At 42.9% G+C, this 27,264-nt stretch overlaps 1 protein-coding gene across 2 annotated transcripts; it reads left to right on the forward strand.

Annotated features, from left to right (window-relative positions):
• The first annotated feature begins 1,585 nt into the window (after positions 1-1,585).
• Positions 1,586-27,145, forward strand: ANXA13 (annexin A13). Of its 2 annotated transcripts, XM_013302356.2 has the most exons (12): positions 1,586-1,655; positions 3,371-3,445; positions 15,419-15,497; positions 17,768-17,862; positions 19,503-19,673; positions 20,345-20,378; positions 20,467-20,546; positions 22,267-22,335; positions 22,544-22,645; positions 24,628-24,703; positions 25,523-25,635; positions 26,808-27,145. In XM_013302356.2, the coding sequence occupies exons 1-12, from the start codon at positions 1,641-1,643 to the stop codon at positions 26,925-26,927; spliced, it is 1,029 nt and encodes a 342-aa protein (XP_013157810.1). In that variant the 5' UTR covers positions 1,586-1,640; the 3' UTR covers positions 26,928-27,145. The 2 variants fall into 2 exon arrangements, with proteins under 2 accessions (XP_013157810.1, XP_005241417.1); XM_005241360.3 differs by lacking the exon at positions 3,371-3,445 and having other exon boundaries at positions 1,587-1,655.
• Positions 27,146-27,264: the final 119 nt, after the last annotated feature.

Consider the following 27,264-nt stretch of genomic DNA (forward strand, 5'->3'; position numbering starts at 1 on the left):
TTTAAAACCTAGAAATATTACCACACTTCCAGTAACACTGTGATTTTTTGTATTTTTTTTTGCTGGCTGTTTAGATAATCACATAGAATTTTAACTTTTTTTTTTCCTCCTGAACTGCTATAAATTCAAGTGTACTTGTTTTCTTCTCTTTCTTTCCTCTGGGTGCCTTACCTGAGGTCTAAAGCAGAACCTTGCCTGGCTGCCAGATGCCCACCAAGCTACTCTCTCACACCCCCGCCTCAAAAGGGAGAAAATAAGATGAAAAACCTCATGAGCTGAGGTAAAGACGTGGAGATTGTTCATCACTTACTGTCATGGGCAAAACAGGTTTGAATTAAGGGAATTAATTGATTTTATTGGCAATTAAAAGTAGAGCAGGATAGTGAGAAACAAAGACAAAACTAAAAACACCTTCCTCTCCCCGCTCCTTCCCAGGCCCAACTTCGCTTCTTCACTCCCAGCTTTTCTACCTCCTTCCCCCAAGCAGTACAGGGCTACAGGGAATGGTGGTTTTAGTCACTCCATAATACTTTCTCTGCTGCTCCTTCCTCCCATATTCTTCCCCTGCTCCAGCATGGGGTCCTCCACAGGATCACAAGTCCTGCCAGAAAACTTGCCTCTGCGCGGGCTCCTCTCCACCAGCCATCATTCCTGCCAGGAGCCTGCTCCAGCATGGGCTCTCCAGGGGCTGCAGCTTCCCTCAGGGCATGTCCACCTGCTCCAGTGTGGGATCCTCCGTAGGCTGCAGTGTGGATATCTGCTCCACTGTGGACCTCCATGGGCTGCAGGGAGACAACCTGCTTCCCCATGGTCTTCTCCACAGGCTGCAGGAGAATCTCTGCTGGAGCACCTGGAGCACCTCCTCCCCCTCCTTTCTCACTGATCTAGGCATCTGCAGGGCTGGTTCTCTCACATCTTTCTCATTCCTCTCCCACAGCTGCTGTGCAGTATTTTTTACTCTTTTTTAAATATGTGATCACAGAGGCAACACCAGCATCTCTGATGAGGCTCAGCTTTGTCCAGTGGTGGGTCCATTTTAGAGTCAGCTGGTGCTGGCTCTGTGCAGCAAGGGGGCAACTCCTGGTCTCTTCTCACAGAGGCCACCCCTGCAAAGCCCCACCACCACCACCACCACCAAAACCTTGCCATTTAAACCCAATAAAAGCATTGAGATTCTGTTAGAAATATTTTGTAGGAGCTGAGGGTCCTCAGTGATGTATTGAATACCACTAAATCCCATAAGATCCAATATAAACTCTTCAGAGGAGCATCCTTCCTTCTAATCCTGTTTGGAAAGCTCATGTTGGGCACCACCATATGTTTTGAATCATTGTAATAGCAATTAGATAAATAAGTATGTACAATCTTGAGGCTTATATTGCGAAATCCTGATTTTCCTTGGAGAAACCAGCCAGCTCCATGACCCAACAGGATGTGATATTAGATAATAAAGCCAGCATGTAACTAGGAATACACCCCACCTCAAAATGGCTAGTATTTAAATAATGTTAGAAGTTATTGATTAACCCGGGGTTGGGTAGGGTTTAGCTGCTCTAATAAAAGTTGACTACTCAGTCTGTATGCTTGTTTTATTGAAGTGCAGAAGAGTTGCATCTTCTACACACTCAGGCTAAGCAAAAATGGGCAGTTCACATGTAAGTAGTTATTTAATTTGGATTGTCAAAAATGCAACAATTTTCTGGTTTTATTTTTGACAATTTTCACTTTAAATGACATTAATACAGCTGCAAATGAAGATTTAACCTCGAAATCTACTTTAAGCGTGGGTGGAAAACTTGCATGTAGCTGGTAACATCGCTTAATTGCAGTCCATGAATAATGAAACTATTACTGTAGCACACTGGTTCTGAGTGTTTTAATGCTCATTGCGGCTTAGTTAAAAAGAGCAGCGCTTTAATTTTGAGAAAAAGAAATTATGTATAGGATGTTGGGAGAAAACTAATTGTAAGTAGTTTAGCAAATTTGTACTGGAACATTCTGAACACTAAAATAATTCCCTAAAGATGTATGAAAAAATTCCTGTCCCAAAGGTCAACACTTTCAAAACCTGGCTGTTTATCACTGAATGGTAGTGTAATAGTAGAATCTCAAAATGTGGTGCTCACAGAAGGGCCTGAGGAAAAAAAAAGGTGTCAGGTTTTACACATCAAATTACCATATGAGTTTTGACTGAGACAATTTTGGCTAACATTTAGGTGTTTAATAATAAATATCTAAATCTGCATAAAGATACTTAACCTCAAAGCAACCTGATTGTCGAAATTTTGTGTGTGGTAGCTGCGAGTGATTGGTCCTTCTGAAAGCTGAGTAGCTTGTGCTGAAGAAGTTGGGGGGTTTTAGCCTCAATTTTAAAATTCATGGATAAAAGGCAGTATTTATTCAGCAGTGCATGAGTGAATGGTGAAACCCTGCAGTTTCACAGTATATATCAATAGAAGACAGCTTGTTTACTGATACAGGCTAATGTTGCATTAGTTCCTCTAAGATTTATATTATTTTATTATGTGACTATTTTTTTAATTCAAATTCAGCAAGGTTTTGAGAGATGCCAAGCATCTGCTGCTTTCGAACCAGCTCGTCAGGACATTTTTCTTTGGCAGATTGAGCAAGAGAGCCTGTGCCATTCACACAAAGCTCCAGCTACTAAGTCAAGGAGCATTTTGTCTCCCTGTGGAAGGGTGGATGGTCCCATCTCCACACCATCCTTTTCTGGACTGGCTGCTTGCATAAGGAGAGAGGAGCAAGCAGTTCAGCAACCTGTCTTTGCCTAGGGAACAAGACTAAGAAGGCTCCTGCCACAGCCCCACGTGTCCACATAAGCACACATTGCAGGGTTGTCAGCAGGCACCTCCTGAGGGTCCTGACCCTGGAGAGCCTTTCACTGGGCAGTTCACTGAATGCAGTGTAGAGCAGGCATACGCAATTTAGGTTTAAGCTAGCCAGCTGACTTCTGTCTGTGGCAAGAGAGATCACAGCACTGCATCTCGGGCAGGTTTAGCAGTTGTATGAGCTCCACACTGGTCCATACTACACCCTGGATGTAGGTGCAGCACACCAGAGCTGGGCTGTAAGCTTCAGTGGAAAGAGGTGTGAGCCCACATTGGAAGAGAATTCCATGATTCAGCCCGTGACTTATCTGGGAATTGCATCATTCTGTTTGTCCCTAGAAATTACAAGTTATCTTGGAGAAATGCCTACATCTGTATCAGAGAACCGCTTCTGGAATAGCCTTGAAAATACTAAATTCTTAACCAGGCTTTTCAGCTGCAATTTGTTCTTTTTCCTAATCTCCTGTTTTGCAACCGTAGGTTCATGAGTGTCTTACATCTTGTGTTTTTTAAACCTCCAGAGCAAGTCTTACAGACTCACAGAGGATATACGGAAACCAGCCATAGGGACTACCAGTTTGTCAGCAGATGAGCCAGTAAGCACTTTATTTATGAAGGATGAAAGGGGCACCGTGGTCTTGCAGCACCTGTTGCTGTGGTTTATGGTGGCTTTGGGAGGCACTGCAGTGCACAAAGGCAACTCCACCTTTGAGGTCCATCTCAGCACTAGAAAGCTGGGTAAAACTGGGTTGTTTCGTTCTGTTGAATGCTGCATCTTTCCAAAATTTTATCTGCTTTGAAATTTCAGAAGTGAAAAATTTTTGAATAGCCCAAATTCTGCTAGGAGAAATATAGAATGAATCATCTGTGTCAAATGAGATATTTTATTTGGTTAAATGGATTTAGGTTTTAATTATATTTTTTTTAAATGTCATTATTAAATGAAGTTTTCACTGAAAGCTAAGCATTGTTCAAAGAAAAGGTTCCATTACATGGATGTTAAAATGGAACTTTTCAGCTATATCAAAATGTCTCATTTTAGAATGGAGCTTTTATCAAAATTAGTATGTTGCTGAGCATGCTAATTTGATCAAAAGTACCAAATTTTACTGAAAAAATACGCTTTCAGCAAAAAATTTCTAACTAGCCCTAAAGTGTACCTTTGTCTTAGAAACCAAACTCCCAGTCAAGATCTGCACCCCATGCAACGTTACAGCTCCAAATCTGCATATTTCCACATGCTTTTTTCTCTCTGAACTCGATCCAGTCCCTTTTTCTACAATCAAACAAAGTTTTTGACTGCACTTCCTTAGAGATTTAAAGTCGCTAGTTACTTTCTCTGTTTGCGGTCTTGCATCAAGCTTATCTGTACTGCTGCTGTCTTCAAAATCACCAGAAGTGGAATAAATCCACCTGAAAATCTGGGTAGCTGCTCTGCTGTAAGCAAGGTGCTTTGGGGGCAGTTTGGGAAAAGCAGCAATGGTTCTGATGGTATGCTGGTTTGAAAAGTTTGATGGATTTTGACTTTTGTGAAATTGTGTAATTGGTTTTTTACCTTCTGTCTCTCAAGAATCCAAGACGACTCTTTGTGCATTATTCCAGTGTTCTCTGTGATGTTTGTGACTTGAATTAATCTAGTGGGTGGGCAAGTTCTGTGTTTGTAATTTAAACCACTTTTTGAGGTTCTCTGGGATGTCCTTGAGTTTCATCTTCTGATTGTAAAGCAGCCCAAACCTTCTGCCAGGGAAGACTCTGTAATGTGAGAAGGGGGTGGCAGGTTGTTGTGAGCCAGATGGTTGGGGAACCTGAAGGTAAAAAAGTAAGTATAACACGGAGAACATACCTGCCTGAGGAGTCCTCTTGGGCATAAGCTCACAAACATCACGAGGACCTCTGTGTTGCCTATGGACATTACTATCCTTGTAGAAATGTTCCCTTAGTACAAGTACTACTTACCACAGCATGATTTTATTATCTCATGACAAAGCTCAACAATAGCTATTTGTTGCTTCCCCTGACAGACCAATATTCAGGGACAGTCGAATCTTGTTCAGTCCCTGGCCGTAAGCCCACAGTCAGCAGGAGACAGAGATACTTTCTTGTTCAGCCACCCAACACAGGGGAAGAACTGTGGCAAATTCTTTTCATTTCCATGGTCCCCTTTTATCCAGGATATTTGCTGTTCCTTTTAGGTCTGTCCTGTGAGTGCAGCCGTGGTAGATGTTAACAAGCATCTACCCATGAAAAATGTATGATGCATTTGTGGCAAAAAAAAAAATAATCCATCTGAAGCATCAAAGGGTCATTACATTTATGTTTTACATAATGTAAATAGGTCAAACAACTATGTTTTGCAAAAACATAAAAAAATTCCAAAATACTTGGACTCTAAAGCTCTTCTTTGTATACAACAGTTTTAGCATATTCTATCAAGTTCTGTTGTTACTATCTAGAAAAATTACTCTGCCTCTGTTGTTAACTGTGACTACTAACAGAAGCAATAGATTGATTACTGCTGCTGTAGGTGACTCAGCTGACCAGGGAGTATCCCGAGACTTCCTCCACCCTGTGAGGTGGAAAAGAGTCCAACACAGAAGTCTCCAAGTTCGGTAGACACAGTTGGCTGTCAGACACTAAACAAGTAATGTCTGTATAGTAACAGCCCTTCTATGTGTCTATGTATGTATGGTTGGTGTTCAGATAATGCATCTTGCAGAGGAATGTTTTAAAATGAACCAAGGGGAGAAGTGTGTAATCTTGGGGCTTCCCTGATGGGGTGCAACATCCTTCAGGTTCTTCTCCTTTTAAATAATTGAGCTTTAAAATACATGAGAGTCATCATCATGTTTCCAAAGATTGTGTTCATGTATTTCAGCCCTGCATAGGTGTACTTAAGTCATGTTAACTTTCATGCTGGCATACGCAAGAATTTATTTCAGTTCCATCCATGTTAACTTACCAGTACTCATCACAAGTCTTAATTGACGTAATGAGTGTAAAATTTTTAGTAAGACAGAAGAACATTTTAGCTGTCTCTGTATCAGCGTGCAAGACAGAGATTTGGTATCTCAGCTGAAAAAAGAGGCAGAATATGGCAGTTTCCAATCATTTTAGCTATCATTACCCCTAATGGCCCAGCATACAAAGTGTTTGCCAACCAGGCATTATGGTCAATAAAACTAAAGTAGTCAAGTCCACCCCCAGCATAACAGAGAATTATTCCAGACTTGAAATTTCAGGTTTGCCCTAGGGGAAGAAAGCCATTAAGTATTAAAAGGAAGTGATGTGAGGCATGACTCATGACTAAACAGAGGCGTGGTGTCTCTGGAGAATCCTAGCATCCTTTGCTGCCTTGGCTTCAGCTGCAACACCAGGGGAGTCAGGTTCCTGTCAGCCCTGTGTCACCTCTGCCAGCCCCGTGCAGGTGCTGGGTGCTCTGGCACATCTCCAGGTTGTCTGTGTTTAAGCATCTGGATTGAACCCTCTAGAAATAAAAGCTGCAGGTTTGCAGCTTTGGCATTTCCACTGGTAGCCAGCTCTTGATCTTCAAAGCAATCTGCGTTAAGGAGTTCCACCAGCCACAGGAAGGTTTGGACACATTAAAGCCAGACAGTTTAAAATTCAGCCATGAGAGAACCCCCCCAAAACTTATTTTTTCTCTTAATCATGAACTTCTCTGTCATCGTAATGAGTGTGAATAAACTGAGTGGATAAAAAATTAGCCATAAGGTAGTATGAGATGATACATTAACAGCCACTTAGAAACAGGAGGGGCATAGTAAGAGAGAGAGATGGTTTTAATTTTCCAGTTTAAATAACTGTCAGAGCAATTACCTGCACTGTTGCCGCATGTTTGTAATAGGAAAAAGTAAATACAACTAATTCTATTAGGATCTTGTTATCACTGTAGTTTTAGTCTCAGTCGTAGAAAAAGTTATTTGCATCTCTCAGTTTGGAAAGAGTCACCGAGTCATTGCAAAGGCCATTGAGTAATGAAATCTAATCTACATGATTTACATATATTGTAATATCCAGTAGTTATATATATAATACATATATATAAATGAAGTCATCTAGAAATTGCTTTGTTCCTGATAGCAACAAACTGTCAGCAATAAGCTGGCCCCACAGCGCATGTTGCTGTTGTGCAGCTGTTAGACCTAAAACAGCCGTAAGGATTTGGGAGAGTGACAGCCTGCCTGGCAGATGGCGGACGGCATTCGGAGATGCTGATACCATTCTCAGAGCAGTCAACAAGAAGGCAGCTGGCAATATTCCAATTACGTGTTGTGGTTTACTGAGAAAATTGCTCAAACAAAAATGACAGGTACATTTTACAAAACAGCAGAGGAAGAAACCTTGCAGTCAAAAGGACACATAGCCCTTAAGGTACCACTTTGCCGGTTGGCATATGTCAAAAAAAGGTGTTTAGCAACCCCACCTTTTTATTACCATAGCACAAACTCTGGTGCTTGGTGACACTGCCCCACTTCCAACATGCTGCTGCTGTTCGCTTCTGGGGTTTTTTTTAGATGCTAGCACCCATCTACTCTGTCCCATATGCTAAAAGGCTTTACGTTTCACATAAATTCCTACCTGAATAATTGAGACCAATTATTTGAATTTCACTGAAGAAGAGCTTGCAGAAGAACATCTTGCTTTGATGCAAGGATGATAGGCAATGGTGAACCCATCATGCACCAGTGACCAGATATCCTCACCCCTGAACAGCCTTTCCCAATTAGACGAGACCTGACCTTGCCTACCAGTAATTGCTCTTTGCTTCTTTTGCTTCTCCATTATATTAGAGCTCTCTAATATTTGGAAGTCTTTCTCATGGAAGTACCTATACACTGAAATGAAATGGGCTTTATCTGCTTTTCTGCCCTTTCCGATTGATGGTCTGGAGCTTTCTGAACAAATCACACTTTTATTCCCCAGGAACACTGACAGCCCTGTGGCAGGCTGGCTGACACAGCCAAGAGCAGGTCTGTGCCAGTGTCCCAGGGCTTTCCCTCCACAGAGAGCAGCCACAGGTTGCTGGGCCCCATTGCCAGCCTCATCCATCCCATGGCAAAGCCAAAGGCTCCCAGTGGAGGGGTGATCCTCTGCCTGCTGACACCGAGAGCTCTCCTGCCCACAGTTTAGATGTGTGATACATGTCTCCAGGCTCTTTGCCATGGGTGAGGGAGGGATGCTGCTTGACAAGCAGATTGGGTGCTACCTCTGAAATGGCTTCTCCTCCCCTCTGTTGGTGTTCATTCCAGCCTCAGCTGCATTTTTCACTGGTAGAAGCAGGAAGATACATTTTCTATTAGGAATGCATGGGTTTCAAATAGGGTGACATTATTATAGAAATATAATATACCTTATATAGCAGGAGGAGGCTGTGACTGTTCTTGTTATGCTCATACCTTCTGCAATGATCCACAAATTGACCCAGGTCAAAAGGGCCTAAGGAGGCATTACAACAGGGCGAAAAAAAAATCTTTATAACTGGCAACGTTTGTTTTAGTAAATCAGTAAATCAGACTATTGATGAAGTAGGGATGTGTCATCATGTTTTCAATCCATGCTTTGGAAGTAGATCAGAATCGAAATATATCAGCCTACTCCCATATTTGTTCTTGTGTTTTATTCTTAACACATGGAAATGCTTGAAAATGAGTAATGAGATTTGGGCTGTCATTAAGACTGTCCCTTTGGGTGGGAGTTCAGCATTTGTTCTGCTAACAGGATGTCATGCACACAAAGTGTTACGTACTAGAAGACACAAACCACAGGATCTAAGATAACATGCCCTTTCTTTTTATCCTATCCAGTACTGTTAGTCTAGTTAACCTTAGATTCCAGTTGCATTTATAGCTTATTGAAGGCTTCTGCCAGGATAAATAATTAATCTGGAGTGTATGTGTGTTGATAAAAAATTAATCACATAGGTGCTGATTTGCCAAAAGCTGTCTTCCATGATCCTAGTATAATAGATACAATTTAACTAATGAGATAAACGCCCCAGTCCTTTCATTTATTATGCTAACAAGGTGACTAGATGGTTTGGGACATTTCTTGGCAGACAGAGAAATTGCATTTTCCCCACCACACAAAAGAGAAATACAGAAAACAATAGAACTGGAAGGCACTTTGAGGATGTCAGCTCACTTATCCTTTGCCTACAGCAAGATCAGCTCTGCCCAAACCAGTCCTGACAGCTCTGGCAGTGCTGAGCTAGAGAACTGGTTCATTAGTTGGAGATGAGGGTCCCCAAAGGTCTTTGAACTGGTGACCCAGTGACTGCGCACAGTGAGAACTGCAAAATCTCAACAGGTTCCACAGCTTCCTATCTGTGATGGGTTTTCAATTGTTTTGGCTTGTCTGTCTGTTTTTCTGGCATTCCTGTGCTCACCTTTGGGATATTATGGATTGTCTGGGGCTTGGCTTCCTAAAGAAACTGGATGCATGACACTGCTGTATGTATTTCTCTGTTACCCTAGCTAAAAATATTTGAAGCCACTGGACAATTTTCAGATTTTACCAGCAGGGTGTTAGTCTCAGAGTTCTTAGTGCCTGTTACATTTCTTGAAAATCTTGAGAAGAGAGAGACTGTATTAGAAGTCTGCTGAACAAAAGACAGAGGCATGAGCTCAACCCTTGTAAGACACCAGAGAATCCCCACAGCGATGGGCCATTATGCCTCTGCCCATCACAGGAATTGCTTCAGCTGCAGTAGGTGGTAGAGGCACCAAAATCAGCCAGACAGGAGACATAAATCTGTGGGAAACTGACGCTCACCTGCTTGGTAGAAAGGAAAGCTCAGAGTGTTACGCATGGAACTGGTTTATGTCATTCTTTTTAAAACCTTGGGTTTCTCAATGCATTTTTGTGAACATGATTACGTATACGTGAAGAATAAGGAAACTGGTGAAATAGGTGTGGCATGATTCTGTTGCCTACCTCCAGTAACCACTGGTATGCTCTCAGGTATGTGAGACATCCACACTGGGCTGACGGAGGCAGGTCCCACAGGACACTGCCCATTTTTGACAGGCAGCAGCCAGCTTACCCTGGGGCATCTCTAACAGCAACAGATACCTACATTTAGACAACTGAATACAGCCCTAATTTTTATTCCAGACCACACTGATTTGCAGGAGTCAGTGCCGGAAAGAGCACGAGTCAGTCTGCCCTTTCTATGTGCAGCCATTTTGAGATTTAATTTTTATTTTTGTTAAGCCAAAGAAAAATGAAAACAGCAACCAAAGAGAAGCTTGAAATTAGGCATGCACTGAATAAAGCACATTAAGTGGATCTGGCAAAAATGAAGACTGGGGCAGGCACTCAACATCCCTGGATCAATCCAGCCCTTTCTAGAGCTCTGCCCATAGCTATTAGACCTGCTCTTGTCAGCGGCCACGCTTCTGCTGGCGCTTGCTAGAAGGGTCTGTGTCTGCATCTCTCAATGTACATTATCAGCATCGATCTGCGTGAGAGCTGCAGTGGGTGAGCACTGTCAGCAGCATCCCGAGCAGCTACCCTTTCTGTTGTTTTGACAGTACTCCTCCAGAAACCTCTGTTCCTGAGCATGGTTGCGCCATCTGCTTGAAATGATGGAAATGGAAAAATAGCCGTGATTGCTCAGCTGTATTTTCCGCTATTTTCAAGTAGGGCGCGCTCTCTCTTTTTTGTAATACAGGAAGCTACCTGGCATGCTCATGGTAGTGTTTCTTCTCTTCTTGTCTACTGACATATAAGCACTTTGTATCTACTGCAAGCTTGATTGTATTTGGCTCAAGGAAGATACTAGACTTAGTCTTCAGAAATGTCTGCGATGTATTGCAACACCCCACCAATTCTAACTACTGATGCCTTGAATCCACCAGAGCTCTTATTCCCCCTGCCACCCCCCACCCCACCCCCACCCCCCGTCGCCACTATGCCTTTCTTGGTTTTGCTAACCCTTTTGTTAAAATGTTTATTCGTGCACCGTAAGGGCTCCATGTGCTGAACTAGCAAAGAACAGTCTCCAAATGCTGCTATAAGCATTGCAAACCATCTTCAACCATAAATTTATCTTACATCTCCTTAAAGTCAAATTTAATTTACAGCAGGAAAAACTGCTTTCTGTGCTTCACAACAATGTAGAAGTGTTAGTTTTAGATCAGTTATAATCTATACAGTGTAACAAAAATAAATCTGTGGCAATTCTAGCCAAAGCTGCAAGAGGAAATGATTGTTGTTTAAAATATGCTTAAGTGAGGCAAAAACTCTTCAAGCTAAGGAACACTGTAGGCAGAAAAAACAAGTAGACATAGGCCATGAATTCAGCCAGGCTGGAAGTTAAAAAGAAGATTTCTTACCACCAGAACTCTGATGACACTAATTAATATAGAGCTATTGGAGAGAAATGTGGAAGAATATGAAGTAACTGAGTAGATGGAGCTGGACTAATTTATGAAAGCAAGTTCCCTTACATCCTATGTCCAGCTGCAACATTTGTATGCAATCTGTCCACCTGATGTTCCAGACTGCACATCATGCTGTCACCTAAACTGCTGTAACACTTGTAAGTCATTAGTTACTCAAATTAAACTTAGAACCTAACTCTAAAACAAGAACTATATTAAAGTGATTCTGCCCATATTTTTAAAATAAAAATGCCTAAAACTTACAAATGGTATTAAACACCCATTTCTTTCGCCATTTATCCCTTGCAGGAAAATCCACCTCTCCAAACCTGCAGCTTTCCCCCTCCTGCGCAGAAAGGCTGCATCAGTGGGCAAGGTCAAGGCTGGGACCTAGCCAGTGGTGGATTTTAACCAGAGCTTTCCAAATAACTCAGGAGTTGGCCTTGACAGTCATTTACCCAGAGTATCAGGTTTCCCATCTATAAAGCTGATGCTGGGATTACACATAGTACTATAAGAATGATATCCCCGGGGTGCATCTTTTAATGTTTTACAGTGATTTATTTGTAGATGGAGGCTTTAGCAGAGCTGACTCAACAGTGCTGCTTTAAAACAAACATGTCCTGAACATCATTAAGAAACAGGCCTTCCTTCTCTCCCGCATGATTTTCCCCTTGAAAAGAAATACGTATCTTTATGAATCCTCATAAATCCACAATGTTGTTTCAGTCGCTGGTGCTACTGTTTTCCTGCCTGTTGCAACTGTGCTACACCCAAACACAACAGCTACGACAAGTTGCACCTAGGAGTTAGGGACTCACTAAAACCTGAGTGTAACTGACCATCCATCAAGGCATAAGGGAGCAAACCACTCTCCCAAAGTCCTGTAATGACATTACGGGGACCCGGTGCATCTGTGGTAGGGTTGAGGCGGTGGGAGCTGCAGAGGCGGCAGCATTAACATGACGAGAGCGATACCCACAGCCCAGCACTGCTGGTGGGTAAGGCAAACCAGCTTCTTGCTTTTGGGTGTTTGTGTAGGTGTTTCTGTCCAGGCTGAATGATTGAAAAGTGGGGGCAAATGCCAGACAAAGCCTTTTTCCTCTCACTCCTCACCAGTACATCTTCTGTCCCAGGTCATGAGGAAATGAATGTGGAGTAACAGTTCTCAACTCATTGTTGGAGCCAATTTGGGGGCTATAGTAAGTTACAAGTTAGAATAGCACTTGGATACTACAAAGTAGTCAAATCTATGCATTTGATATGTTAGCATTTCTATCTGGATTTTGTGCTCCAGAATTGTCCCTTTTTTTGGCTGATTTTTCAGCTGTTTCCCTGGTCCTCACCCTCACAAAGAAATGTTTTGCAAACAACCCTAGAACAACTTCCGTACCAGCTGCCTAACAAAGACAGCAGGATCAACCATACTAGTGGCATGAACATCATCTGAAAAGCATACTAACACTATAGAGCCAAAATGACATCTTAATGTCACCATCATGTACTCCATTCAGATATTGTACCCCGTTCCAACTAAGAGCATTCCACATGCATCAGGGGAAAGGCAGGGATACTGTCTCTCCATCTTATGCTGTCTTTTGGGATTGCTCCAGGGTGCATGATACAGATGCAAGAAGTAATTAGGAGTGCATTATGCAACGTAGTCCTAACTGACAGCACTACCAATCCTACGTTAAAGTATGGACTGAAGTGTCTGAAAACATTTTGCATGTTAAATTTGGTATTATTGAGAGGGGAAAACTATACTGGCACCACAAGCTGCTGTCTGCAGGACACGCTCAGCTGAGCAGGCAGCAAAGCATACTCCTGAATGCTACACCATGATGTTCATTGAATCCGCCACGCACTGAGCAGCACCTAGACCATGCTCCTTGTGGCAACACTGTGCCCGTATGACTCTCCAGCAGAGGCCCTTTGTGCATGCAGCATTTGCATCCTGGGTCTGTATATCCAGAATAAACCTCCATGGTATTGTGGGATCCCATTATTCCGTTCCCCCACGCTCATCACCGAGTCTGGTTAGCTGTCGTTTGCTTTGGTGTTACAGAGAACAGAGGTGAATTTTATTCTCACAGGAATGAAAATGAGGATGTAGCAGTCAGAAAGGAAGAAAGAAATTAAAGCTGCTTAATTTTCAAGCATGTTGTGCAAAAAAGCTTTCTTTTGTACATGATTCCATCAAAGGAGAAGCACATACACCCTATCATAATAGAAAAAAGTGAATGCAATTCATTTTGGATAAAGACAGTGATCAGTGCCTCGGTTTCCTAACTTTGTACTTTCACCTTTCCTTTTTGACAAAAGTTCTGGGACATCTGAAGATAATTAAGTAAAATCTCCCACTAGAAAATATTAGTTACTTATATGCATCTATTTCCACCTTGTTTGAAAGGTTTAGAGAAGTGTGTGTGTGTCAGAGCATACAGTAGGTTACGCATTTACAAGCAACATTTGTGATATTGATATGGCAATGAAAGTGTTACCTTGTGCTGTAGAGACCAAGAGGAATTATTGTGTTATTGTACCTTACTAATTGCTATTGTTGTCAAAATAACTTCCAGTTTCAGTGAGCTGGCTGCACTACATGCAGCTACCATTAGCAATAAGTTGTACCCTAGCTGCTAACTGCATGAGAAAAGCCAGGTACCTAAATGGTCTTCAGTCTGTCACAAAGGTGCATTGGTAAAGCAGTGTAGGGACTGGATTTGGGTTTTGTCCTTGAGAAAAGACCCTTTGGCTTTTGACAGAGGACTCCTTTGTCCAGAGATGTAGCTCTTCCACCAGTGAATCACAGCATGAAACTTCTGAAGAATACCAACAAACTTCCAGGTTGTAGCTATACTTGTAAATAAAAAGGTTGTTCTCCGGCCAGATGGATGCATGGCAGAGCATGGCCCACAGCCGTATGGCTAAATTATTTTTATCCCACAAGCAGAACAATCCTGTGCCTCCTGTCTTTCAGGAATCATCTCTGCCCTGTGCTATCCCCAAAGACAAGGCCTTTTAGCCTCTTCTGCTCTTCAGTAGGCTGGTGGCATTTTCAAAAGGGCTTAATAGTAGACTGCCATACTCTGGGGTGTCACAACACTTAATTTAGTGGAAAGCAGAGTGCCATGCCCTGGAGTTAACAGTGTAACAAATAAGTTAACACCTTAATTAACAGTGGTGGTGCCAGTGCTTGGCAGCCCTGCAAAGCAACTAGCCTGATCGACATGTTGCTATTTGAATGGAAATGCCAAAGTACCTGCGGTGCCCACTTAGACCCCCCAAGTCCATGCTGTGGATACAGCTCTACTTGATTTAGGAACCTAAGACCTATTTTCAGGTATTCTTTTAGAGCTTAGGCTTTTAAAAGATCTGATTCATGATTCTGATTACAGGTGTTGCAAATGTTGCTGACCTCCTGGTCTCAGATACTTCTATCCTTGTCCGAGAAACAGCAGAATAGAGGATGTACCAGCATTTCAGACCTTGTGATTCACAGCTTGCCAAATTAGTAGCCACTGTTTACATTGATATGTCAGGCTGTAAACTTTTGTTGTGGCTGTGGACTTTGAGTTATTATCCCCATGGATTTAGCTCAAGGCAACCACATGTAGTATTTTGCCAAAATATAAAATGCACCAGCTTTATCACATTATGTATGTCCAATTATCTTGTTTGCAGGAATGCATCGCCGCAAGAAAGGTTTGCAGGACCAGTTTTTATTCAGCTGATTGGGATTGTAAAAGCTCCTATCTAACAAACGTACTGCAGAGACAGAGCCTGGTTCTGTATGCATCTGATTAAGGCATTTATATTGGCCTGTTATTAAAGCAGTACAAACAAATAATATTACATCTCCATGAAGGTGCCTAGTATGGAGTTACTACCTTTAAATTATTTGAATAAGCCTGAACTGGCAGAACAATGTTATATAGGATTGGCACTGTGTGTCATGTGGTGACAGCTATTTGCGGATCCATTCTAGGCACCCTAGTGATAGATACAGTATTTCAGCAAAGCCCAGTGTGAACTTCTCTTAAACCAGTGAATGGTTTAGATGGTGAGAACAAAGATCAAGCAAGAACCTGACCCAGACTGCTGTCGTTCAGTGAGACTAATGCAAAATTGCTTCCCATCTATCTTGTTTTCCTGTTTTCCTAGTCAACCAATAAACACCATCATCATGGTTTTGATGCAGACCAAGATGCCAAGAAACTACATAGTGCCTGCAAAGGAGCAGGTAAGAAACCTCCTGGGTTTTACACAAAGGACATTTCAATATTAGAAAGACGTATACATAAACTTAGGGCAAAACAGCTGTTCCAACAAGTTTCAGGTAATCTTTATGCTTTCTGTCACTGACTCAAAGAATATGCACACCCACAAAGTTTTATACGAATAAGATAAATGTGAAGGGAAGCCAGCTTGTTTCTCAAAAACTGGTAAGGTCAAGTTTGTTAATTGCTTAGCTCCAGGGGATTGGGATAAACATGATATTTGCTCCCTGCGATAGGAACATCAAGCTACCAAGACTGATATGACAGTCATGGGGTCCAGCTATTCCAGTCAGACTAAGGTCATGGTTATATGTCCTTTCTCAGGCCTTCAAGGACCAGTAAAAAACATCACCACCTCCAAATGTTCATCAAAGCCCACTGCAGCTCCATCAGCTGAAAGGAATATACAGTGCTTTCAATCTGCATCAGTGATTCTTAACCAAAAATACTGCCTCCCACCATCTTCTAAGGTAGTTTGAAGTAAGCTGGCTGACTGTGCACTGGCAGGAACGAGGAATGCACAGTGTTCATGGGATCCTCAGGTCCATGGAAGTGACAATGTCCAGCAGAGGGAGAGCAGCCAGGCAGCACACAAGAGCAATAAGTCATTAATTCACTCCAGGTATTTGCACAGTAAACAAGTATTTAAACATTTCTTCCTGGTGTAGCACTGACATTCAGAATCAGCTACTTATGTGCTGAATTTTAGGAACTGTTCCTATCCTATCAACTCAGCCCCCTCAAGAGAGCTCCCCAGAGGACTCTCCTACTGACAGTTTAACCCCTCATTGCCAGATAGGAGAAAAGGTAGCTTTTCCTTCTGAAATTGGACCGGGCCTTCTGCCTCTATTCTAAGCAGGAAAAACTGGACCAGATGCCTTAAACTTGCCCTGTATGTACTTGGTGGTGATAGGCAGGCATGAAAATGCATCAGCTGCTGCTGAATGCCAATATAATTTGTATTTTTATCCTTTGTACTGGTAGCTACTTGGAAGGCCTTGTTGGTCCCTGCTCCCAAGAACCTGTGATGAGGCACAGCACAAAGCCCAGTATGTGGATGCAACAGATGGAAGAGCACAAGGAGAGCATGAGGCAGCGTCCACCAGCATGACATGCATGCATCAGCAGACCTGGCATGGATGCCTTTGCTCTGCCATCTAAACCCTTTATGCACCACAGGCATTTTGGCAATGCCCATCACATGCAGGGTCATAGGTCTCTCCTGATACACATTCCCCATTTCAATACTTGTCTTGAAAAAATAATGCCTGAGGCAGGCTGCTGGCCCTTGGATGGAAGGGTACTAGGGCACGTGTGTGAATGCAATAGCTACTCTAAAGTGTCTTTTGGGCATCCAAGTAACATCACTGTGGTCCTGTTCCACAAACATAACAAATGCCTTCCAGCAGCTTTGTTTAGTGCAAACATCTGTTTATAAGGCTGACAGCAAGAAAAGTACAAGAACAAAGCCATCGCCTTTAGAAAGCTGCTTCCATCCGTTGCGTAAGTTACAGCTCCAAGCTGCCCAAGGGCTTTCCTATGGAGTGTGCTCCGTGTGCAGTTCTCCTGCGGGTTCCCGGGAGATGCAGCTGCTGTGGTGCCTGTCACTGGGGCACCCCATGCTCCCCCTTCACTCTCACTTACTTTTGCCAAGCACAATGGCATCAGCAGAGACTCAGACCATAAAGGCTAGTTCCTGCTCCTCTTCCTGACTCCGCTTAGTACAAGGCACAACCCATTTTGTACGGGCTGTACATTCAGGCAGTGGGATAATGAAGCTGTTTTAAACACATCCTCACCTGCTCCAGCCTCTCACCCCACGCTATTTGTCCTGTTGTGCCGGCACAAGTGTTTGTGCACTTAGTGCACAAGCTGGTGGGTGATCCCTCAGGACTACTCAAACAAGCGTTGCTACCAAAAACGTGTATGTCAGGCTGCCGGTGCTGGCATAACCCTGATTTTGGGAGCAGTGCCTGACCTTCTCAAACAGAAGACTGAGTTGCCCTGGTAAAATCTGAGTGGCACGGGATGGTGAACTTTTATATTATGGTCTGATCATTGTAGCTGATTACAATTAAATATATCCGCAAAAGAACCTTAGGTGCTACAAATCATAAAGTTGGCATCAGTGGGGATATACGTATAGCAATTTTTTTCTCTTTAGAGATCACATTTTCTATCCTTTGCATTAGATCCACGATTAAGTAATTACTATGTGCAACTTCTTTTACAGGAACCAATGAAAAGAAAATTATTGAAGTCTTGTCGAGTCGAACATCAGAGCAGAGACAACAAATAAAACAGAAGTACAAAACTCTGTATAATAAGGTATTTCAATATAAATGGCCCCTGTTTCAAACTGCATGCCTGCTAGAAATATAGCCTACAGGCCTCTACTTCTGAAAAGAACAAGGGCACAGTGGATTTCAGGAGGACACCAGTTATTCAGCAATTTATTTTATCTCCTAAAATACAGATTATATTTCTAATCTTAGCCTCAGAGTCTTCTTGAGTTCAGCCTCAACCAGATCAGAGTGTTTTAATCAAAGCTGGGAGAGCTAGAAAATAATTCATAACTGAAATAAAAAAAATATTTCAGCTTGTGTTCATCTTCAGCACATTCAGAAAAAGGAATTGATGTAAAAGGGAAATTTTTAAGTCAGAATCCCTCTTAGACCAGATGCAAATTCAGAGGAACTGTTTGATCTTACATCATGATATTTTTGTTGAGTTTAGTAGATGTAGTATTGATTTCTTCCAGCGATGAAGTAGAATACACCTTGTAAAACTAAGAAGTCTCACTGGGGACTTGATTTCTGGAGGAGGAAGCGTAGACTGCCTTAATGATTTTGCATGTAAGAAAAATAAATCTTCCAATATATTATTTAGGTGCAAAGCGGACTCCTTCAGAGCTTATCATTACATTGGTATTTTCTTAAGGTCTGCTTGCTCATTAGTCGTTAATCAATATTAATAAGACAGGCAGCACTGAACCTGAAATCCTTCTGTAAGTAGAACTTACAGCAAGCATGATAAAGATTTTGGTTACGTAAATACTATTAATTTAGTTCTATAATGAGGATAAAGAAAAATAGTCATTAGAAATGAGCAAGTGCCGCGAGACATCCCGGTTACAATGGCACGTAGCAACCCTTCTCGCTTGCTTGGGAAGCCTGAATCCCTCGGGAAGGAGCCGCAAGCTGTGCCGTTTCGCTCTGTCGCTGCTCCAGGCAGCAGCAAGGCTCGTGGCACACGTGCGGAAACTGCTCCAACACCCATGTCAATCTGGCTCGAATAAACTGAGTGTTCACTCGGGGTTGTGTAAGAGGGTATTAAAGAACAATAGATTTAGAGCTGGGCTTTGTTGTTCTGAACTTGTCAAGTGCTTCCCATGCTACAGGAAATGTTAACTGGAGGTAGGGCTTCAAATGAATTATCAGCAGGCAGCCTTCCAGTGTACATACTCCAGGGTCTTACTACGTTTTGAATTAAGTAGATCAGAAGGTTGATTTTTTTATTATTATTATTTTTGTTGTTGTTGTTGGAAAAAATGCTGACTGCTTGGCACCAAAGCACTTTGTAAAAATTTGTTGGTTTTTCCAGTAAGAAGAGAAGTTTAATAAGTTTAATCCCTTCTGTTGCAGCTCGAAGCAGGAAGTTTCAGTGTAAAGTCTCCTCCTGTTAAGTTTTTAAAAACACTAGTTTGCATTTATTTAAACAAGAGTCAAAACTGGACTGATATGAGCTGGTATTTGAAGATGGGACAATCATTTCATTCAATCCCAAACAAAACTTTTTAGGGAATTTATTTTGCAAAAAAGAAGTCTACGTATTTAAAGTCTTTTTTATGTTTTTGTCCCTTTCTGGTACAGAAGAAGCTTTGAAATTGTGAAATTCCCTGAAACAAATTAAGAAACCCTCTAATCTCAACTCAGCTTTTGCACTAACCCTTCCAACTGTCCCCTCAGGATCTGGTAGAGGACCTGAAGGGAGACTTGAGTGGGAATTTCGAAATGGCTGTGCTGGCTCTGCTGGACCTGCCCTGCGAGTATGAGGCCCGGGAGCTTCAGAAGGCGATGAAGGGTGCTGGGACGGATGAGTCGCTGCTGATTGAGGTTCTCTGCACACGAAACAATAAGGTTGGGACGCCATGCATGACCTTCTTTAGGTAGCAGGGCAAAGAGCTAGCCAAGAGCATTTCCGCGTCGTCCCGTGTCCCCCCCCGGGAGGAGGAGGAGGAGGGATCAGACCAGCTCCCACAGCTGAAATGCTTGTTGTCTGTGGTTGCAGCGGTAAGGTTGCCATACCAGGGCTGAAACTCTTGGAGGAGTTAAGAGCAATAGAATGCAAATTTCTTCCTTCGTCCATATCTCCGTGGATGGCCCAGAAGCAGCGCTGATGAAGAGAAATCCCCGGGTGCCTGTTAGAGGCAGCTTTGGCACTGCTCTGACTGTTCAGAGGTGGCTCCCACCAGCTATGGGAACGAGATCCTCTTCAAAAGGCCCTTTAGCTAACACTAAAAAACAAGTGAAACCAGAGAGATGCCTGCATGAGTCAGGCATCCCTTGAAATGCTGTCCTGAACAGGGATGGGTTTGAGTTGTGGGTCTGCACCACACTGGGTCCCAGCACCAGTGGGGAATGGGAATTCAGCTTCTCCCATACCCACGCCTGCTACACCTCATGCAAACATGGTCATGGCACTGACATACTGGGGGGTTGTTTGCTTGTTTATTTATTAACTAATTGAATTTGTATTTATTATTTCTAAGTGTTTTTTCCTTATTTATTTATTTTATTTATTTGCCTAGGAAATTGTAAACATAAAGGAGGCATATAAACGGCGTAAGTAGTATTGTCCTTCAAATGCCTTCATTTAAAACCTTTATCACTGGGCGAACCCTCACGGATTTTTTTTCTTTTTTCTCCATAGTCTTTGATAGGGATCTAGAGTCTGATGTTAAAAGTGACACAAGTGGCTCCCTACAGAAGATATTAGTCACTGTGCTCGAGGTAAGGCTGGTGGGGGCTTTCCTTTTATGCAGTTGCCTGACTGAAGTATTTAGTTTTCTCTACCCTGAGTAATCATAATAAATATTAGCTTGTATTTATAATAAAGTAATTACAATATGTGATATAATAATGAGGTAATCATCATAAGCAAAAGGCATTCTTCAGTATAAGAGCCTTCTAATCTATAGCCTTTTAATATATACAATTTTAATTTCTAAAATCAGAAGTAATTTTATAAATTCTGATACTTTGAAGAGAATAGCATTTTTTTATCATTATTTATGCCATGGTAATGGCTAGAATACCCATTCAAGGGCATGGTTACATTATGCTGAATTCTGCCCCAAACCAACAAAATCTAATTTCCATCTCAGCTGAGGATTTTACAGTTCAGATAGATCCAGAACAATAAAGAAAGAGATTGCTGTTCTATTTATTTTCCATTCACCAAAAATGCATATTTTCCATTAGAACACACTTTATTTTGAACCACCTACATGAAATAAAGAAGAAAATTAATATTTTCATAAAGACATTTATGAATATATATATTCATAAGTAAGAATGATAACTAAGAAGAGTCAGATCACACCTAGAAATGCAGCATGGTAGCCAGTCTGGTCAGACAGCCCTGAGAAATTACAAGATTAAATAAACAGAAGACGCTTTGAAGACGTAACAGTCACATCACTAAATACATCACAGTTAGATTCCCATTCTGGAAAGCATTGTCACAGCTCTTCAACCACTTAGGGTATATTTTCAGGAGTGGCAAATACATATTATTCATAGATTAGTCCTTCATAATTTCTACCAGGCATTACAGTGTTAGTGAATGGTCAGAGTATACAGGTTAGCCAGGAAGATATCTTGCAGTTATCAGGGCATATCCAGCACGATGAAAACCACCAGCACTTCACCGCAAGTACTGGGAGCCATTTTGCAGTAGCTGTATAACAGATAAACCAGTTTGTGGTTTGAGCCCCGGGTGCTGTACGTACCCAGCAGCTCAGCCCTCAAGGGGTGAAAGCCCAAGGCCGTGTTGGGGGCATCTTGCCCCAGCTCTGCCTGCAGATCTCAGCCCCATTCCCACCCCAGCTTCTGGCCACGCACGCAACCACTTGCCACCAGTGGAAAAATAGCAGCAAAAAGTGGCAGAAAGCAGAACCAAAGAAGCAGCCAGGTGGGAAGGGATCTCTGGAGCTACTCTAGTCCAGCCCTCCTCAAAGCAAGCGTAACTCCAAACTCAGATCAGGTTTTCCTCTGATTTTGTTTTCTGCTCTGGACACATGCTGGCTGGGGGAGGGAGCAGGAGCACCTATGGTATGGCAAAGAGTCTGGGGACAAGGGGGACCAACGGGTCACCCTGCTGCAGGGTATGGTCTAATGCTGTGCAGCTGCCCACCCCTGAGAGTCCCTTCCTGCTCCAGAGGCATCAGGGTTACTGTCTCATCAGGGTCCCAGCACATAGCAAATAAACGTGGGAGATAAACCCTACCATCCAGGCTGAAGTCAGCAAAACCAGAGGCTGTAGTAAACGTGTTCAAAGCTGCACCACCAAGTCCCACCGTGCCCCGTTACGAGACATCTGTCAGCAGATGGCAGCAAAACTATAACCAAAATATTTGTGAGGGCCACAGGCTGACCACCTTCCCTTCCACTATGAAACCTAACCTGCGCTTGGTCTGGTTTTTTCACGGTCATGTCCTTTTTTCTCTAGGCAACCCGAGATGAGACCCAACAGGTCAATGCAGAGCTCGCTGAGCAAGATGCCACAGATCTGTACAAAGTAAGTGCAATTGTGGAGAAATCCTCATTTGCCCCGTGCTGTCTTGGGGGTGGCTAAACACACCATGCACAGGGGCCACGGCAGTGGAAGGTGAGCAAGGGGGGCACAGGCTGGAGCCTGGTGGATCAAGAGCTCTGGCTGACTTTTTGTCTTTAACAGTAAAGACAAATAAACAAGTGATTCGAAAAAATAACATGTAATATTTAAGGCAGGAGAAGGCCGCTGGGGAACAGAGGAGCTGGCTTTCAACGTGGTCTTAGCAAAGAGAAGCTACAGTCAGCTGAGAGCTACTTTTCAAGCGTACCAAAAGGTGAGTTATTCTCTTCTGCGATGTGGGTCGCATAGGGCCTGGCATGAGTTTGCAGACCCTACAACAACATGTAGACCAGACCATCCTTTCTTTGCCATTTTAAAACTTCTTCAGTGCTTTAAGAATCTCGGAAAACATTCTTATTCATCTGGATCCTGATCTTACGGAAATAGGGGATAAAAGCTATATTTGCTGCTGCTGAAGAACCTATTCCCCTTCATAACCTACAAAACATCCAGCCAAATAAATGTCATAATGTCATTTCCCTCCCATAGCTGCACGATGGTGGGTGTCCCCACTCCTGCAGGAGAACCAGCAAAGGGACAGGTTTAAAAACTCCTGCCCTGAAGCAGAGTTTTGCTTTTCTAGTCTTTTCCTCTATTTCTCCAAGGCAGAGCCTGGCAAGGTCTCTCCTCCAGATCCCACTGCTTCACACGCTCATTGTGGCTGGGCAGAGGCACATCTACAGCCTCTTCCTTTTTGCCCACGCTGGGCAGACAGCCTGTGCGGGTACTTTGCTGCACTTTCTGTCTCCCAACATAAGGCAAAGTAGGCAGCGGGATCCTGGCCGTTTGGTACTTCTCCCTGTGTCACCCACCAGGGACATTTTACACATGCCTGGGCCTGGAGGTGACCCCCACTGAGATGCCTCACCTGGAGATGGCCTGAGAAAGTCAAAGCAATGGGAGATTCAAGGTCCTTCTCCTGACAGTGAGGTGGAAGCTCAGCAGTGACATTTATTCTCAGGAGAAGGTCCCCCGTCCAGCCTCTGGCTCACAGTCCTGAAATTCCCTAGAATAACTCTGAGTTCACCAGAAAACTGTAACCCTAGGCACTGAAGATGAAAAAAGCTCCAGTCAAGGCCATATTTCAGCGTCAGCATAATAAGGAGCCCATAGCTGGAAAAATGTTGGCAGTTTCATCCAAGTTTTGGTTTGTTGTTGGCAGGAGAACAAACCCAGTCGCTGACTGAGGCTCTCTCCCTTGGAGTGGCTCAAACCCTGGGGGTTCAGTTAAGTGCTCTGATAGCCAAGCTACCTTGGCTTTTTGATTCCAAAAGCCAAGCAGATCAGGTTGCCCAAACCGGTCCACCACATCCTGCCTGGCTGTACTTAAGCAGAAGTGCGTCAAGATAAGAGCTGTGCAGACTTCAGTCCCCCTCTGCAGTTGGAAAGTTAAATAGAGCCTATTTATCTATTATCTATTATATGTTATCTATTATCTATTATATATTGTATATTACATATTATATATTATATGATATATATTAATAAAGCCTAAATAGAGCTACAAGGTACCCTACAAGGGTAGCTTTGTACACATGGTCTCCCAGCTCTGACCTAAAAGTCCACTTAAGTCTTCCACGCGGGGCCATCCTGACAGACAAAACAGAGCAAAGTAAAAGCCTTTGAGGTTCGTGGAGTTCATAAATCAGGATCAACTCTGTTTTGAAGTGTCAGTCTCTTTTTTCCCTTTCCTACAGAATAATACCAAAACTTAGGAACAACTGCAGTGTTGTAAACTTTCCCTGGGAAGCCAAAGACAATAAGTAACAAAACTTCATAGAGCTGGGAAAGCTCCAAAAATTATCATATTTGTGTGAGAGCCATCCAGAGCCTTTGATAGAGGGATTAGGGGAAGCTCAAGCAGTTTCTCCTGACTAGGGGTCACTCAAAAAGAAGCTGCATCTTCTTTGTCCTAGAAGCCCTCAGATAGCAGTGCAATTGCTTGATGTAGGTTATCCGTCTCTTAACCACTGCACCTTTACCTGGCTCCATGGACCTTCTTCTCTTCTTAGTGGACCTGTGAGCACTTGCACCAGAAGAGAACTTCATTTGGCCTTGAATTACTCCCTGGGAAAGGCTCTAAAGGATCTGAACTGGTTTTTTGCCATTGGATCCTAAATCTGATGCTGGTTTTATGACAGTGGGATTACATGTACAGACAGCAGCTCTTATAGCTCCTTTTTGTTGTCCTCATAGGTGTGTGGGAAGGATATAGAAGAATCCATTAAAAGTGAAACATCTGGAGATCTGGAGAAGGCTTATCTCACTCTTGGTAAAGAAAAAAAAAAAAAAAAAGGTGTCAAGAGCTTTCTTTTCTAGTTCTTGCCATCATCTGACATTGGTTTTTGGGTGTCTGTGTATAGCCTGGCAGCAGCCATCAAGATAGCCCTAAAGTGAGCCAGGAAGAGAAGAGACAGTTTTCAGTAGCAATTTGGACTCCTTGGTATTAGAAATAAAATTTGCTAAACACAGCTCCTCTCCATGCAGCTAAATTTTTTGCCCTCTAACACAGATTGCTCACCTCAAAGCTGCCCCTGAAGCCATGGCTGTTGGTAGCTTCCAGTGGATGCCTGGGCATCATCAGAAGTGTGCTATCCAGCCACCACAAAAATGTACAGTGACCTCAACAGCAATTTAGCACTGGGGATGACTGTGACTGGTGTTTAAGCCTGTGCCCTGGCTCTGGTTAACTTGCTGGTATAGCTGTTATCCATCTGGGTCTGGGCTCTCCCAAATCTTGTTCTTGTGAGCTGCGGAGTGAGCATCGGAATAGATGGGGGAAAAGGAACCCCAGAGGGGCAAATGTTCATTCTCCTCAATTTCATTTTCACTGTGGAATGGCAGAGTGCTCATACTGATAATTCACGGTGTGACATGCTTTCCCAGTGGAGAACTGTACATCCCATTCAACCTCCAAGACTTCTCCTTGCATACCGATAGGAGACCAGTCACAGAATGAAAGCCCCACTAGCTCACAAGTAAACCCTAGAGAGTTTCCTTTATTTCTTCCTTGTTTATTTCCTTCTCCTTGAAGGTGTATTGCAAAATGTCAAGATACAAGTATAATGAAATCTCTTCCTGTTCTCTCTAGTCAGCTGTGCCAAAGACTGCCCAGGTTACTTCGCTACACTTCTGCATAACTCAATGAAAGGAGGTGGGACTGACGAAAAGACCTTGATCCGCATCCTTGTGACCAGGGCTGAGGTAGGGAACCCTGTGACCTGTAATACCTCACATCAGCTGTGGGAGAAATATAAATGTAGAGGATATGGAGTGAGTCCTGGTGGATCATGTGCTCAGTCAACCCACTTCAGCTCAACAACATTGGTGGTCACGCTCTTTCAATATTGCATCTATTTAGTTTTCAAAAGAACTAAACCAGAAAGCATGCAGGCAATTTCAAGTGGAGTCAACGATACCTGGTTAAAACTAATCCACAGGGAGGTCTGGCCCCGTTAGGATGTGTAAAAGTAAATCCCTAGTTAAGTAATGATAAAGCAGCAGTTCCCAAATTGAGAATTGTTTATAAACATATGTTGCAAATTCTCTCTGATTCCAGATGGGAAAAACAGATGGGAAGGAGGGAAGACAAATAAAGAGCCAAAGAAGATAATTGCCATTTTAAAAAGCACAAAACTACACGAGGCATTTGAGATCTTAAACACAGTCTTTAAGTCTTCCTTCCTTGTAAGCTGTGTAGGTTGTAACCCCAGGACTGTTTCAGTCTTGACAAAGAGGAGGAGTCGTTCACAGAGAGAAGAGCATATTTCTCTATGGTCCACAGTGCGAGAAATTAGGCTCCAGGGTAGTCTCTCTCTTAAGCCGTAGTCCAATCATGATAACATTTACAACCCAAAGTGATAAAGATCAGACCAACGGGTGCCTTTTCACAGGAAAGCTTGAGACAAGGCATTTAATTCTCCCCCTGTAGTAACCAGAAAATTACTTCTGTGGGTGGAACAAAACTCTCTTTTAGCCACACTCCTGGAAGTGCCTTTGTCCTTGCTTGCCACCATGGAGCAGCCTCAGGAGGTCTCAGCAACCCATTTGAGTTTGTCCGGTCCCAAGGCTATGCCTTCACAGCACTGCTGAGCACTGGGCAGAGATGGCGCTGGTCACCCCAGCACAGCTCTCCACACAGGCCCGTACCCCTCTTTGCAGCTAGCATCCCCTCACCACACCATCAGACATGGGCTTACCTCAAATCCAAAAGTTAAGCTGAAAGTCCTCCCAAGATTTTTAGATCTGCTTTCTCCTCTCCTCCTCCCACTGGGTGCGATGGGCTTTAGATCAGATCCCAGGGGTCCCAATAGAAGCAGGGCATATCACTCAAAGTACATCCCGTGCTTCTAAAGAGGTTCTTGGTGTCTCCTTAGAGTGACCTGCCAGCAATACAAGAGAAGTTCCAACAAATGTACAAGAAGTCGTTAGCTGAAGCTGTCCGATCGGATACCTCTGGGGACTTCAGAAAGTTGCTGCTGGCTCTTTTGCACTAAAAAGCCATCAAGAATGAAGAGGCATGCTGAGCAGCCACCTCTTGATTAGTTTCCAAAATAGCATCCAAAAAATGTGGCATTAGCACAAAGAAAAAAAATCCAATTTATTTTCTTTCCAGCTGGGAAATGTGTTGCCAAGTAATGCTGGACATGAGGTTTATGTTATGGCTATCTCGCCAAATGTCCTTAAGCAATAAAGACATGTTAAAAAATCTAAATCTAAATTGACCTCTTTGTGTTTGGGTATGTGGAAGAATCTTCTGTTATTATTTCTTCTGGGTAGATTTTCTGTCTTTCTGTCATTCTGAAGATTATCCCTGTTCTTTCCCCAATTCTA

The sequence above is a fragment of the Falco peregrinus genome, chromosome 3 (assembly GCF_023634155.1).
Source record: "Falco peregrinus isolate bFalPer1 chromosome 3, bFalPer1.pri, whole genome shotgun sequence".
In the NCBI taxonomy this organism is placed as follows: Eukaryota; Metazoa; Chordata; class Aves; order Falconiformes; family Falconidae; genus Falco; species Falco peregrinus.